The following is a 16,418-nucleotide window of genomic DNA, read 5'->3' as shown; positions in this document are numbered from 1 at the left end:
TAAATATTATTTAGTATTAAATATTTAATTGCTGTTTAAATATACAAATTCATAGTTTCTATATAATCTGGTAAAATTTTAATCATTATCATCTATAATATTAACAACAATGAATTATCGTTTTATTTTTAATATTAGGAAATTATTTAACATTAAATAAATTACTAAAATTAATAATAAAAATAAGTATTTAAATCACACATTCATATTAGTTATCTGGTTTAATATCTGTATAGATCTGGTTTCATTTAATCTGTGCACAATCAGAGCATTGTTATTAATAATGTTGATAACAATATATTTATTAATATGATTAATTTAATATTGCAATTTTTTTTATCACTAGTTGTAGTATTTATTTAATATCAAACATGTAATTGACATTTAAATATACAAATTAGTATTTTTATGGAATCTGGTTTAACAACCTCTATAGCATGCTACTTAAATTTAATTTAGAATTGTACTCTCTCTCTCTCTCATTCTAAATTCAATACAGAATGAATTCAATGTATGATAGTCATTCATAAACTGCTGTATTTGGTCGTAATGTGAATGTGCTGTTCACCTTCCTTTAAGAGCGCTGCGCCTTTAAGAGCCATGCAGACGCGCTGGCGTGTGTGTGTGTGTGCGTGCGTGAGTGAGAGAGAGAGAGAGTGTGTGTGTCTGTGTGTGTATGTGCGCGTGTATATGTGTGTGTCAGCCGTACCCATCATGGCCCCTGAGCAGCAGTTGATCAGACGGACCGCCGCTCCGCCATCCTCTTCTAGCGAGCAGCGGCACCGGTGAAGAGGCTCCATGTGTCCCCCATCCTCGGTCAGATATCTGAGCAAGAGTGCCGCGCTCCAACCGCCCAGCGCGAACATGAATAAGGATTATTCCATTAATCTATCGGTGCAGCAAGTGCTCAGCCTGTGGGTCCAGGGCACGGTACCGACACTACAGCACTTCACAGGTACGTTCACACGAGGAGAAAGACCCGGTGAAACGGGTTCGTGTGTCTCATCCAGCCGCGCGCACACGCCTCTCCACACCGGCAGACGCACGAGCATCCCATCTGAACAAGGTCACACTTCACATCACACTAACTGTGCTTACGCCAAATTAATAATGCTGAGTGTTTAGTATTGCATGCATTACTTAATACTTATTATATTATATATTAAGTGTGCATTGCCAGTTCCTTACACGATAGCAATACCATGGTACATATGATATATAGACTACCCTACCATATTAATCTGTTGTGCTACTATCATCATAGTATTGTAAAAGATATAGTATTACCATGGTAAAAAATAAGATTTTAATTTGTATAAATAAATACAAATAACATGATGCGTTAATATAGTAATAATTTGGTATTAAGGTATAGTTTTGCATGTATTAATAGCTATTATGTTATATTTTAAGTATGTATTGCCAGAAAAACTACATCCCTTATGTGGCACAGTTGGTACTTTTCTATATATTATAATACTGAGTGATTTTAATATTCATCTATTGCACTATTAACATCACAGTAATGTAAAATACATAGTATTGCCATGGTAAATGTGGACAAAACAGGATTTTACCTTGGAACATCTTCATAAAACATTGTAATACTATGGTACTGCAATAATGACATTTTGTAACAGTGGCAGTTTTTGTAAATAACGTTAATATGGTAATCATTCAGAATCAAGACATGTATATTATGTATAATTTTCATACTGTGATATTTATAGTACTCCAAGTATTTCAATGAATACTACAGTACTGATATCATAGTTGTGCCCAAACCATAATATTTTACCATGGCACTATGTACAAACAACATATTACCATTATACTTTTTTGTTGGTTGGTTGTAGTATTTTCTTAACAATAGTTTCTCATGCACCTGACTGTGAACTGTCAGTTTTTTGTACTTTAAAGTAAAAGCTGTACTTTATAAGCCGTAGTGCACTAATGCCTGTGGCCGGTCTGATGTGAACCTTTGAAAAGCATTGTGCCACTCATTAATCTTTAGTTAATCTTGAGTCATTGCATCGTTTCTGGCGGCTCTCTGCTTGTGTAGTGGAGTAATCGTTAGTAATTACCATCTCCATATTGGTCTCCACATGATACCGTGCTCGTGGGCTTTTTTTGTGCTGCATTATACAGTCTTTTGCCTTTTAGATTGTGTGCTTGCTCTGATTATATCATAATACTAGTGGCATATAGTCATATTTGAGTTAGAGCAGGCTGTGTTAGTCAACACCAATACTGTGTAAAACCATCTATTCAATGTGAAGGGTGTAACCTGCTATGGAAAAACTGCCCCATATCACCCAAAGTATAGTTCATTTCCCTTTTTAAGGGTCTAGATAAGGTAGCTACACCCATAATTGTATGAACAACTACAGCAATAATATTTTCTTGTCTTTTAATGTGTTACAATCAATGGTGCATATATGAAACGGATGTTATTAAATAATTGCTTGATTTGATTTGTCGACACTTCTCTCTCTCTCTCTTTCTCTCTCTCTCTATATATATATATACAGTATATATATACAGTATATATATATATATATATATATATATATATATATATATATATATATATATGCGTGTACAAGTATGTATGTATGTATATATATATATATATATATACCAACGCTATCTCGCGACCAATTCGTATGTGTTTTACGAGGTGGCAAATTCGTACGAATTCTTACGACCTCACTTCTACGATTTTGTACGATTTGTCTAAACCCTAGTGACGGGTAGGTTTAGGGGCGGGGTTAGATGTAGGTCCTTTGTACAAATTCATACGAATTGGCAACTCGTAAAATACATACGATTTAGCAAAAATCATATGAATTTGTACGAGTGAGGTCATACAAATTCGTATAAATTAGCTACCTCGTACAATATGTACGAATTGCCGTCAGATCGGGCTGTATATATACTGTATATAATCTGTCTCTCTTTTTACACACACACACTGTAAAAAATGGATTTCTGTAAAAAAAAAATCTGTTGAACATAAAACAAAAATTATTAAATTATTAATTATTGAATTGTTTTTCAAGTATGTCTTTTTGTTATACTAATGATTATATATATTATACACACACATATATATATATATATATATATATACACACACACACACATACACAATGCAATATATGCAATATTATGTTTAGTATTTGACATATCTGTTGTAATTTTCATGTTCTTATGCTGTTCTTGATAGTATTTACAAATATTTTGGTATTGTGTTGTGTCACAAGATTTAAAATCTGGGTCAAAACCAGTTTAGAACCACTGAAATACTGGCTAAAATCCCTGCAGTAAACAATGTGATATAATATAAAAGCCAGACCACAAGTAAGTGGATGTTGGAAGTCAGCATGAAGCATTTCTAGGGAACAAGTGTATGCCAGTTTTACGGTACGTGAGGCACATGACATCCTTTGATTTCCGAGATTTGGCCAGATTATAATTTCTGCAATCTCGTGGACATCTGGCATGATGCAACACATGAAGCAACTTTTGAGAGAACTGCGGAACAGGTAGCATGTGAGGATTGATAAAAAAATTCACCCCCCCCCCCCCCACACACACACACACACACACAGAACCCCTCTGTCATTAATACTCACCCTCATGTCATTCCAAAGCAATATGCTATTTTTTTGTGTCCTTAAATTTTGAAGAAGTTCTTTGTAACTCCTCTCCAGTTCAGAGTGACCACGATAGTCAAGCTTCAGAACAGTTCCACACATCTATTTGTGCAACTGCATACGGGTTTGGAAAGACATAACGGGTGAGTAAACAATGACAGAATATTAATTTTTGGCTGAAGAACATGATAGGATGAGGTTGCACATCAGCTGTGGCTTCAGTCCCCCATCAGAACAGACCATCAATCAGAACGTCCACCTCAAAAGCCCCCGCCGCTGACAGAGACAGCTGTGTTCAGATAGCTCTGATGCAGTAGACATCTCTCTTTTTTGATGATGTGAAGGAACAGCACAGGTGCAGAAGCACAGAGACTCTATGAGAATGTATGAGATTATGACAACCTCCCACTCGGGAGAAAAGTTAATGGCGTTTCCTGTTTTGGTCATTGCAACAAGCCTGTTTAGTCATTTCATTTCCTTCTGCTGTTTAGGGAGGAGACAGACTTCTGCCTACCTAGCAGTTGTTTGTGCCTTTGGGTGAACAGTGCGGTCTTAGAACTTGATCACAAACTGGTCGACAATTAATGAAGTCAAAAATGTTGTTGTATTAGAACTAAATAAATACTGTAAACGCTACCTTTCAAAAGTTTGAAATTACAAACCAAAGTTACATTTATTTGATACAGTAAAAACAATAATATTGTGAAATATTATTACTATTTAAAATAACTGTTTTCTGTTTTAATATGTTGAAATGTTTTTGTAATTTTCAGCATCATTTCTCCTGTCTTTAGTGTCACATGATCCATGTGAAATCTGAAATCATTCCATGCTGATTCACTGCTCAAAAACATTTTTTTTTTAAATTATCAGTTAACATTTTATTTATTATCAGTGTTGAGAAAAGTTATGCTGCTTCATATTTTTTGTGGAGATCATGGTACTTTTTTATAGAATTTCTATAGATTATAGATTTATAGATGATAGAAAGTTCTAAAGAACAGTATTTATATGAAAAATAAATATTTTGTAACATTAAAAATATTTTTACCGTCACATTTGATCAATTTAATGCATTTTTTTTATTTTTTAATAAAAGCATTTATTTCATGGTAGTGTAATTTACGAGAATATTTCTGATGTATATTTGAGTTGTGCTTTCCTGTGAAAGACTTGTTATTACAGGGGTTGTGGGAGTTTAAATGGGTTCTTTGTCAAGTTCTTCGGTAGTGTAATCTGTGGGTTTTTTGGTGTTTTATCATCTGCCAGACACTGCTAATAATATAGCATGTCTTAATAATCAATGGCTGAGTTTCCTCTGCAGAAGTACATTAGAACCTTTACACTGTCGTGAAAAGAAAAGATTTAACTACAGTATATTATTGGTAAAGTTCCACGATGTTGCTGCTTCTCATTTGGTGATCATTATCTCCTGTTTACTGTGGTTCACCACAGAGTTAGACAGTGCTTGATGATGGTAGGCTTGTTTATTTGTTCGTTTGCTTAATTGGAGTAAGAGGTTTGGCTGTTTGTATGTGCTGTACATCATTATATGCTGATGCTGGAGAACATTGTTTCTCACTGTGACCGTTGACAGCCTGACAAAAGAGTTTTTTTGTCACCTCGGAAACTGCTTTGTTGACATGACCAGCGCCCAGGGTGTTTAAAGAGGCCTTTAAAATGCTGAATGCTTTACATTAAACCCTCCTTTTTCTTTGCAACAATATGACCTTGCAAATATATCCTGATGGTCTATGTCCTTGTATAACTGTGAAAAACTTTGACTGATCCTTGAAGTTGATTCTGCATTAATCAGATCTAATATTTATTGTTTGTTTTTTTTAATGTGTAGAATTAGCGAATGAGAAAAGTGTGTGTGTGTCTGTGTGTGTGTATATATACAGTGGTGTGAAAACTTGTTGGCCCCTTCCTGATTTTTTTTATGCATGTTTGTCACACTTTAATGTTTCAGATCATCAAACAAATTTAAATATTAATCAAAGATAACACAAGTAAACACAACATGCAGTTTTTGAATGAAGTTTTTTATTATGAAGGGAAAACAAAATCCAAACCCACATGGCCCTGTGTGAAAACGTGCTTGCCCCCTAAACCTAATAACTGGTTGGGCCACCCTTAGCAGCAACAGCTGCAATCAAGCGTCTGCGATAACTTGTAATGAGTCTGTTACAGCGCTGTGGAGGAATTTTGGCCCACTCATCTTGGCAGAATTGTTGTAATTCAGCCACATTGGAGGGTTTTTGAGCATGAACCGCCTTTTTAAGGTCATGCCACAGCATCTCAATAGGATTCAGGTCAGGACTTTGACTAGGCCACTCCAAAGTCCTCATTTAGTTTTTCTTCAGCCATTCAGAGGTGGATTTGCTGGTGTGTTCTGGATCATTGTCCTGCTGCACTACTGTATGCATGCGTATATACTAGTGCTGTCAAACGATTAATCGCATCCAAAATAAAAGTTTTTGTTTACATAATATATGTGTGTAGTGTGTTTATTTTATCATGTATATATGAAGACACACACATACAGCATATATTTTGAAAATATTTACTTGTATTTATGTGTATATATTTATATTCATATAAATTATATCATATATAAATATATTTAATATATAAATGTAACATATTTTTCTTAAATATATACATGCATGTGTGTGTATTTATATATACATAATAAATATACACACACATATATTATGTCAACAAAAACTTTTATTTTGTATGCGATTAATCGTTTGACAGCACCTGTATACACATGCATACAGTGGTGGCCAATATTATTAGAACACTAGTATTTTCACCAGCTAGTGAAAGTCAGTTATTTCTATCTTTTGCTGTAGTGTGTCAGTAGGAAATATCACTTTACTTTTCCAAACAAGGAGGTAGGTTTCTTGAAGCATCTTGGATACATTGCCAGACAGTTTCTTCAAGTCATTCCTGGCTGTTGTCAGACTCCTTGTGCAAACAAAAATCTCACTGGATTAATGGCAATTAATGGCAAAGTGAATGTTTGGAAATGTAAAGTAATATTTCCTACTGATGCACTACAGCAAAAGATAGAAATAACTGGTAAAAATACTAGTGTTCTAATAATTTTGGCCACCACTGTATATGTTCCTTTAGTGAGTAAAACGTGAGTTTGTGAGTGTTGAAATAATGACTAAGTGTCTCTGTACCTGGTAATGCGGGTCAGTAGTACATGTAAGGAATGCTTTCCATCAACGTCATTGTCTGTGTTCCTGCATCTCTGTGCTTCAGTTTTACTCCTCTGTGCTAAAGTCTTTCTCAGTCTCTTTCTTCCTGTCCATTTGTTCTAAAATGTCTCTCTTCCTGCATCTCATTGCTGAAGAATCTGTTCAGTATTTGTGTGTTATTTGTGCTTTTTGTCTGGCTGAGGCAGTAGGCAGTGCCACCTCATTCCTGGCACAGCATGTCTCTGAGGCTTTTGTGTCCGTCTGCCTCAGTTTACTGATAACACAGTTTAATGGACGGCTCTCTGTGTTGCTATTGTTGATCTGTTTATAGTGATGTGTGCGTGTGTGTGTACGTGTGTGGGCATGCATGTATGGTTTACAGACTTCCAGCACAAAGGCCTCTCAGTCTGGATGTTACGTTTCACTTATCATGTGACTGGCAGCTTATAGCTTAATCAATACATTGTGTTTGTGTGTCAGACAGTGTTTAGTCTTAATTACTGAGACATAGGTGATACGTAGGTGACTGAGACAAAGGTTGCTTTTATTTGATCAAAAATTACAGTAAAAACAGTAAAATATTATTGCAATTTAAAATGACTGTTTTCTATTTCACTATATTTTAAATGTAATGTATTCCTGTGATGCAAAGCTGAATTTTCAGCATCATTACTCCAGTCTTCAGTGTCACATGATCCTTCAGAAATCATTGTAATATGCTGATATATTCTTTGATATATTGATCTCTGTTACCACTGAATCTAGATCTGTCTCTGTCAGAAAGAGATGCATTAACGAAAAACACTAGTGCGCTATTTATGGAGGCTATATATTTAACACCAATAATTTCTGCAGACTCTGTTGATCTTCTTCTTGATTCCTTTAACTCAAAATGTAAGAATGTTATTGATGACATTGCTCCCGTGAAAGTCTGCAAGAAGAATGGCAGACAAAAATCACCTTGGAGAAAATCAACAGCAGTTCAGAGTATGAAAAGACAATGCAGAAAAGCTGAGCGGATGTGGCGGAAGACGAAACTAGAAATTCATTATAGCATCTATAAAAACAGCCTTCATGCTTTCAATGTGGAACTAGCCACAGCTAGACAGACCTTCTTCTCAAACCTTATAAACAGTAACTTAAACAACACTCACACTCTTTTTGCTACTGTTGAGAGACTAACAAACCCCCCAAGTCAGATTCCCATTGAAATGCTTTCCGACAGCAAATGCAATGAGTTTGCATCCTTCTTTTCTGAGAAGATCAATAATATCAGAAAGGCGATTGGCACATCTTCTAGTTATGCAGAGGTCACACAGATTCGACCGCAATTTCAAAAAGAAGTAACTGTCTGTTTTTGAAGCAATGGATAGCTAAATTTTGGAAGAAATAGTACAGCACCTTAAATCATCAACCTGCTGTCTTGATACACTTCCCACATCTTTTTTTTTTTTAAAGTGTGCTTAACTGTTTAGAAGCTGATCTTTTAGAAGTGGTGAACAGCTCACTTCTTTCTGGGACTTTTCCAAACTCCATGAAAACTGCAGTTGTTAAGCCCCTTCTGAAAAATTGCAATCTTGATAACACCATATTGAGCAACTATAGACCAATATCAAATCTTCCTTTCATAAGTAAGATTAGTTTTTAATCAACTGAACAACTACTTAAACTCAAATGGATATCTGGATAATTTTCAATCTGGTTTCCGAGCGCATCACAGCACGGAGATTAAGATAATAAATAATATTCACTTTAATTCTGATTCTGATTCTCTCTCTCTCTCTCTCTCTCTCTCTCTCTCTCTCTCTCTATATATATATATATATATATATATGTATATATATGTGTATATATGTGTGTATATATATATATATATATATATATATAGAGAGTGAGAGAGAGACAGAGATGTATGTATATATGTATATGTGTAATATACAGTACATATAATATAAATTTGTTCATTTACAAATGTACAGATCCTAAGGTTCTAATGGCATAACATCTCTTCATGCTTCAGGGTAAACAAAAGCTATAATCAGCACTTTGTAGCATTGCATGTGCAAATATGCAGTTTGTTATTTGACGCGTTTGCTTTGACATGTTAAATTATGGCTGTCATCAGTATTTCTGCCTGAGCGTGTGGTTTCTCAAGCATTTCTCATTTATGTAGAGCTGCATTCCCCAGAGTTCATGACAACAGCAGTTTGATAATCAGTTTGGTTGTTGAGCTGCAATACTCGTCCATGTCCTGGAATCTTCTGGAAGGCTCCAGAGCCGACTCATTCTTATCAGCGGAGCCAAACTGCCCATTTACTCCCCTCAGAGCTGTGTGGACAAGACACTTAAATAATAACAGTCTCCAAGCTCATGGTAGATGGAGAGAAGTACTGTATATGGAGTGTGAAAGAGAGAGAGAGAGTAAATGAATGTAGAATGGACAGTTTATGAGAAAGCGAGGTTGGAGACAGTGAGAGAGTATTTATTGAGCTTCACTGTTATAAGTACGGTGTGTTCTGCTCTGTTACGATATGTTCTGACTCGAGACTCTCAGAAGTAGTTCTTCAAATACAGGCATATTTGGCCATGTTGACTGTTTTCATTTATTTTATTTTATTTGTTCCAAGAGTGCATATCCATTCAGAATTCTGTCATTTTTAGCCAACATATGAAATTGTTAATAGAATTATGAGGTGGAAATTATATTTTATACATTTTTGGACTGACTGATTCTTTTTTCTTGCTAAGGCTAATTTAATTTCCAACATTCTGTGTATTTTAAACATACACAATGACATATATGTTCAGGCTTTTTGCATAATTGGACTAAACTACAGCTTGACTGGAAATGACGCAATAAAACATTGCTCACAGATGATATTTGCCTTCAATTTTCATTCTTTCATTGCTAATGTTCGAAACATTGGGGTTTGTAAAATGTTTTAATGTTTTCGAAAGTCTCTTACGCAAACCAAGGCTTTATTATTTTATTATAAATACAGTAAAACAGTAATATTGTGTAATATCATTACAATTTAAAATAACTGTTTTCTATTAATATATGTATATGTATATGTATGTATATGATATGTAATATATTTTAATTCATATGATGACAAAGCTGAATTTCAGCTGCCATTATTCTAGTCTTCAGTATCACTTGATCCTTCAGAAATCACTATTATTCAGAATTTATGGTTATTAATGTTGAAAACAGTTGTGCTGCATATTAGTGGTGACTGTGGTGCAAATGCACAAGTTTTAATTTGTGTTCAATCAAAATAATGTCCTTGTATTTTGAGTTTAAAAGGCACTTGAAAATTAATAAATGCCAATTAGTTTATCATGACAGATTAATATGATAAAAGGTTGCAGTGTCTTAATTGTAATACATTAATGTATGAAGTGTACAAGTACTTTATGTTTGAATTTTTTAGCAGCGGTTCCTCACAAAACACTTCCTCTTCACTCATGAAAGCAGAACCTTTTTTTTCAGCAATAAGAACAAACAAGACCGAGAATGTGTGTTGTATTTTGTTATTAGTTGATGTGACAGTGACACAGAAAATCATAACTATGCATGATTTGGTTCAGAATTATATTCTACCACACTACATTTGCAGTGTGCTGCATGTTTGCTTTACCATCTATTTCCAGTGTGAATCATCAGTATTAACTGTTTTACACAATATTAGAATAAAATGAAACACACAGCTGACATATTCATGCATATACTTCCTGAAAGAAATGCTGCTCATTTGCATTTTTGGAAACCTGCTAACTTTCTAACCAGTTTGTTGTCTCTGTCTCTCTCTGTGTCTGTGTGTTTTGTCTGCAGAAATGTGGTACTGGGTGTTCCTGTGGTGTCTATTCTCGTCTCTGTTCGTTCACAGTGCCGTGGGTCTGCTGATGTGTGTGACGCTGCAGCGTCATAAGAGAGGACGGCTCATCACGCTGGTGCTCATCAGCGTGGGGTTCCTGGCCTCTCTCACAGGCGGGGTCATCACTAGTCAGTACTTGCTCACTTTCTTATCAGCCTTTGTGGTCTAAGCAATTTTAGAAATAAGCGTGCATGTTCTTAAACTTAATATGACATAGATATTATTAAATATCCCTGGTTGTTTTATGCATGATTCATTATTGCATAGTTTTTAAAAGCTTGTGTGTTAAATTTCTTCATTTTTTTTCTCAATTCTGAAAACATGTTTTCTGCTGACAAAATGAGGCTAGGAAACATTTAAAATTTCTAAGCATACTAGAATTTTACATTTTCTGAAGTAAAACTGAGTTGTGTTTGCTTGTGCATGATGCTAGTGAGTTCTGGGAGATTTCTAGACAGTTACTAAGGATTTCCGAAAACTGAAAATAAAGTTTATATAATAATCAACACTCAAATAAAACTGAGTTGTATATAACATTTTAAACTGCACATAACATGCAACTTTTTAATGATATATTGTTTACATTTATATTGGTAACAATTAAACAATGGCCTTATTAAAAACTTTCTTTCGTGACAGATTAATTCAAATACACATTGCGTAATGAAGATCATAGGTGCAGTAAAAATATAATATGTATTATAATGCATACATTTAGCAAAATGCTGTTCTCTAGAGTTATTTTATTCTAGCTGGCTGTTGTTTATGGGCATTAATTGGCTTTCCTGAGGTAAATATAATGTGTGACTGACATATTTCTGCAGTTGAAGCACTGATTGAGCGATTACATGAGACTGAATCAGTTCAGTAAGTTGTACTGTTTCCTTCAACATACCTTCTGATGTTCATTCATGTTTATTTTGTGCTGTAACTGGTAGTAAAGAGGGAGAGGTGATTGGTTCTCTTCCCAATTGAGCTGAGGGACCTACAGCGAACTGCCAAGCGTCAAAAATGACATTTATTATTTTAATTTCAATTTAACGTTACTGTTTCGGTCATTGATTTCAGTACTATTTTGGCTGAAACCAAAAACGTATTTTTGAATGAATTTTTTTTTAGCTGCCAAAATTTTGGTGCATCTTTATAATGTAATAAGTTAAAGATGTTTTAAGGACATTGGGCAGGGTTTCAGTGAACTAGCTGTTAGCGGCTCTCAAGTCAGACACAAATAGAGTTTTACTCCATTTATATATAGCCGTACACTGTAGTGCCCATTCCCAGTGGCCTGCTTTATTATTAATATGGATTTTGCAGAGAGAGAAAGATAGATAGAGAGGGAGACATTTACTGAGAGCCACATCACGCACACACCTGTCGCACACAGTGGTTTACATATACATTAGCCTACACCTACCAGATTAGACAAACACACTGAATCATGTCACTAAAACATTTAATAAGTGTCAGACGTCTGCTTGAAGAACATGAATGACTTAGCCAGGCTAAAGTGTTTTATTTTATATTAGTAAGACTCCCAGACAGGACCTTGAGAGCACATTCATCCTTCCAGGATTTGCATTAAACTGATCATATTTCATTTTCTTTAATTTTATGTAGATCTCCCCATCCTAGAACATTTATTGAAACAACCATGAGTTTATTAAAATATGACCGCCCACATTTATGTATCAACTCCTGTTTCCAGTAATCAGCAACTTGCCTGCGTAAATGTAAGGGTCAGAGAGAAGGTAAAAAAAACCCCCCAAAAACTCACAAGAAGCTAAATTACGACTTTTTCTAATCTGGTATCTGCTGCTGTTCTTTGCTAGGCTGAATCTTAAATTATTCTGAGATTTATTTACAAGCATATTACATAATATTTTCCTTTTTTTTTTTTTTTAAGTAGAAATTTAGTTGAAAATATTTGGTCTTAATTTAACTTTTTAACTCTTAAGGCTGCAAAACTGATGTTGACTTTGCAACAGCCACAGTCACAAAAACATTTCAGTTTCAGATGTGATTTCCCAGAGGAAGGTTTTTATCATTTAAATATACAATTTACATATTGCTCGTGGCTGAGACACTATCTATGTATCTGTCTAAGCTTTACATTTCAGACTAGGGTTTCTCAAGCCAACAACAATTATTTGTCTACAGTCTTTGCTGTCTATTTATATGTGAATGTTGATGTCTCCTGTCTCAGGTGCAGCAGTGGCAGGTGTGTACCGTGTGGCAGGGAAGGACATGGCTCCTCTTGAAGCTCTGGTGTTCGGGGTGGGCCAGACCGCTTTCACTGTCATCATCTCATTCTCACGGATCTTGGCCACTCTTTAAACGGACTGAAAGCATCATTGACTGACACACCCAACAGCCAATCGGCTGGCAGAAGAGCCGGGGTCGAGGTGAGTGGGGTTAAACCACAGAGGTTTGGCCTGCGGTACAAAACGATGAGCTTTAGGAGTCACTAATGGCCAATGGACCACAATATGAAACCCTCTGGAATGGCAGTCTTGGAGATTTTAACATTTCAAGAAGGAAAAACAGCATTATAGGCCAATGACTAAACTCAATCAACGTGCCAACTGCCTTGATGGAGGATTGAGATGAATCTTCGGCTGTCTGTTTGTCTTTGTTAAACATTTGTTTTGTTTTTGCACAGGGATCGCTTCAGCTTTATGTAAACTGGGTGGTTTTGGAGCCGTAGCTGGGCTGTAACGCCAAGATGGATGCATCAAAAACATCCTCTAATAATTCGACTGTCAGTATGTCTGTCTGTCCTCAAACATTTTCTAATTCTGCTCTGCTAAGCGGCCCGAAACATTCCTGTTTGTATTATTACAGATTTTCCCTCTGGTCCAGCAGTATTACCACATCCAGTTTTCTTCTTCCATTTTGCACTTTCTGCATTTTGAAAACTGTCTAAAAGGTGTAAGATCTGTAGAGGGTATGCTGTGATGCAAAATGGACATTAATTCAAGGAGGTTTAGGTGTAATCTGGTCTCTTTTAACCAATATAAATGTATCCATAATGGAAAACTGCCTTATAATAATATGGTAACACATAATGGAACATTAGTATGAATTTTAACTGTGGTATTTAATCAAATGTCAGTTTTAAAACAAAGACAACAAGTATTCACAACGTCACTATGGCCTACAACGTCTTGTTCTGTGTCAAGATGTGATGTAATCCACCAACTGCGATTATATCATGGACACATTCAAATGTGATCTTGTCCTTGTATACAGTATTTAACGTCTTCATGTATAATCCATTCTTATCCAGCATTACTGTGGCAATACTCTCCCTGTTCAAATATGGGGACTTAAACCTCAGGCCTTAAAAGACAAGAGAGACAATTTTGTCCTGGACTCGTCCTAACCAGTTTGCGAGGCTGGCGTACCACTATGTGAGTAAATCAAGGGGTGATTTTCTCCTTTGGCATCACAAGTTCAACCTGAAAAATATATTGTACTTAAAAGCTCTTGTGTGGAAGTGCATAATGAAAACGATCACTCGTGGGTCTTTGCCAGCAGATGTTTGAAATTGCACTGGTAATTATTTGCCTTCCGTAAGTTTCCCTTTTCCTGATGGACATCACCAAAACAGTATGAACTACAGTTCTGTAAGGAACAGGAGCAAGTTTCCTAGTTCATCCAAAAATGAAAATTTGCTAAAACTTAGTGTCAGGCCATCCAAAATTTGTTTCAATATATTTAGAAAAATTTTGCATTACATGACTTGCTCACCAAAAAAAGTATTTATTAAAGTCGTGACGTATTGTCAAGTATGGTGACCCATACTCGAAATTGGTGCTCTGCGTTTAACCCATCCAAGTGCACACACACAGCAGTGAGTAGTGAACAAATCCACACACACACACACACACACACACACCGTGAACACACACCCGGAGCAGTGGGCAGCCATGCTGCAGCGCCCGGGGAGCAATTGGGGGTTCGGTGCCTTGCTCAAGGGCACCTCAGTCGTGGTATTGAGGGTGGAGAGAGCGCTGGACATTCCCTCCCCCCACCTACAATTCCTGCCGGCCGGGGGCTCGAACTCGCAACCTTTCGACTACGAGTCCGACTCTCTAACCATTAGGCCACGACTTCCCCAATGGATCTTTGGCAGTGAATGGGTGCCGTCAGAATGAGAGCTGAGAAAAACATCACAATAATCCACACAAATCCAGTCCATCAATTAACATCTCATGAAGTAAAAAGCTGTGTGTTTGTAAAACGCATTTTTAACGTCAAATCATTGCTTCTGGGTAAAATATGTGTCCTCTATTCATAATATTGCTTTCTTCAATGAAAAAGTCATCTTGTCTGAATCAGGAGAGAGATATGTGCAGATCAAGCATTATATGTGAGTGGATTTTGATGTGAGAGATATCAGGGGGTGGACTTTTTCACTGGAGAAAGCATTATGTATTATGGACCCAGAAAACTGCAGTTTAAAGCTAAAACCCCTTAATGATGGATTTGTTTCTCACAAACACATAGCTGTTAAGATGTTAATTAAAGTTATGTGGATTACTTATGAATCATTATGATGTTTTTACATCAATTTACTGCAGAGGATCAATTGGTGAGCAAGTGATGTAATGCTATTTTTCTCCTGCTAAATCTGTAATGATGACGAAACAAGCTCATCTACATCTTGGATGGACTGAGGGTGAGTACATTTTCATTTTGGGGGGAACAATTCCTTAAACTGGAAAACGTTTTGAACGTTGAGCAGTGTGGAATGTGATGGCAGCGGTGTGTTTTACGATACCTCTCTGCTGCCACTGGCTTTATTACTGGCAAAACTTTCCTTGTTTTTCCCTTTCCTTCTTACAAACACTATACATTTTACATGTTTTTCATTTTTAATATATTTATTTGGTAGCACTTTCTATGAAGCTTTATATATATAATGCATCATGAAGGTATTCATAAATATGCAGAATACTCAGTTACCAAGGCAAGAATCACTGTTATTATTGGTATAAATAAATATGGTTAGGGATTTGAACAAACTAGTATTAAATTGTGGACCTTTTTTATCTATTGTATGGAAAAATGGGTGCAGAAATATCTGCAACACTGAATTTTTGTTAAAAAGCTTCATAATAAAACTTTGAAATAATAATTTAATGATAATTCAGTTTTTCACTGAATTAATTAATTATATGATTAATTACATGATGCTATGCTGCTTTATTTTTCAAACTATAACCATAAATAGGAGTATTATAATGTATTAAAATTATTTAGGAATCAATTAGGGCTGCTTTTTTAAGGCATTGTTAAAAAAAATCGAATTCCTTTAAAATGCATTATATATAGGCTTCGCTTTTCAAACAAGAACAAACTCAGTTGCATTTGGTACAGTATGCATCTGATCTAATTATTATTTTGAAGTATTATGTACTTTTTTCAGAGCATGTGAGCCATTTCTAAAGCTCAAAACAGGCATTTTAATAGCCATCCAATCTCTTTAAGACTGATGCCAAATTCCTCCTGTTTATTACTGTATTAGGCATTACAAAAGAGCATATTTCTAATACTTGTTTGTCTATGAACAGTTCATTCATGTATGGCTGTTGTGTCAAAGTGAAAAATGTCTGATTGTTGGTTTAAAACACTGCATCTTTTATTATTTTCTTTTGCTT

General features: G+C 35.5%; 1 protein-coding gene across 1 annotated transcript; it reads left to right on the top strand.

The window, feature by feature from the left end:
• Positions 1-622: 622 nt before the first annotated feature.
• Positions 623-14,431, top strand: LOC306847703 (transmembrane protein 170B-like). Its single transcript, XM_079381821.1, has 3 exons — positions 623-955; positions 10,713-10,883; positions 12,959-14,431. Exons 1-3 carry the CDS (start codon positions 799-801, stop codon positions 13,087-13,089), a joined length of 459 nt encoding a protein of 152 aa, XP_079237947.1. The 5' UTR covers positions 623-798; the 3' UTR covers positions 13,090-14,431.
• The last annotated feature ends 1,987 nt before the right edge of the window (positions 14,432-16,418 follow it).

Source organism: Barbus barbus, assembly GCF_936440315.1.
Source record: "Barbus barbus genome assembly, chromosome: 27".
Taxonomy (NCBI): domain Eukaryota; kingdom Metazoa; phylum Chordata; class Actinopteri; order Cypriniformes; family Cyprinidae; genus Barbus; species Barbus barbus.
Note: the sequence above shows the minus strand (reverse complement) of the source record. Positions and strands in the feature narration are given on the sequence as shown.

What these genes read in the sequence shown, in the direction of transcription:
- LOC306847703 (XM_079381821.1), top strand. Translation starts at nt 799, where the DNA reads ATGTGTCCCCCATCCTCGGTCAGATATCTGAGCAAGAGTGCCGCGCTC. An exon ending in GACACTACAGCACTTCACAG is followed by an intron (nt 956 to 10,712) that starts GTACGTTCACAC and finishes TTTTGTCTGCAG; the next exon opens with AAATGTGGTACTGGGTGTTC. An exon ending in CACAGGCGGGGTCATCACTA is followed by an intron (nt 10,884 to 12,958) that starts GTCAGTACTTGC and finishes CTCCTGTCTCAG; the next exon opens with GTGCAGCAGTGGCAGGTGTG.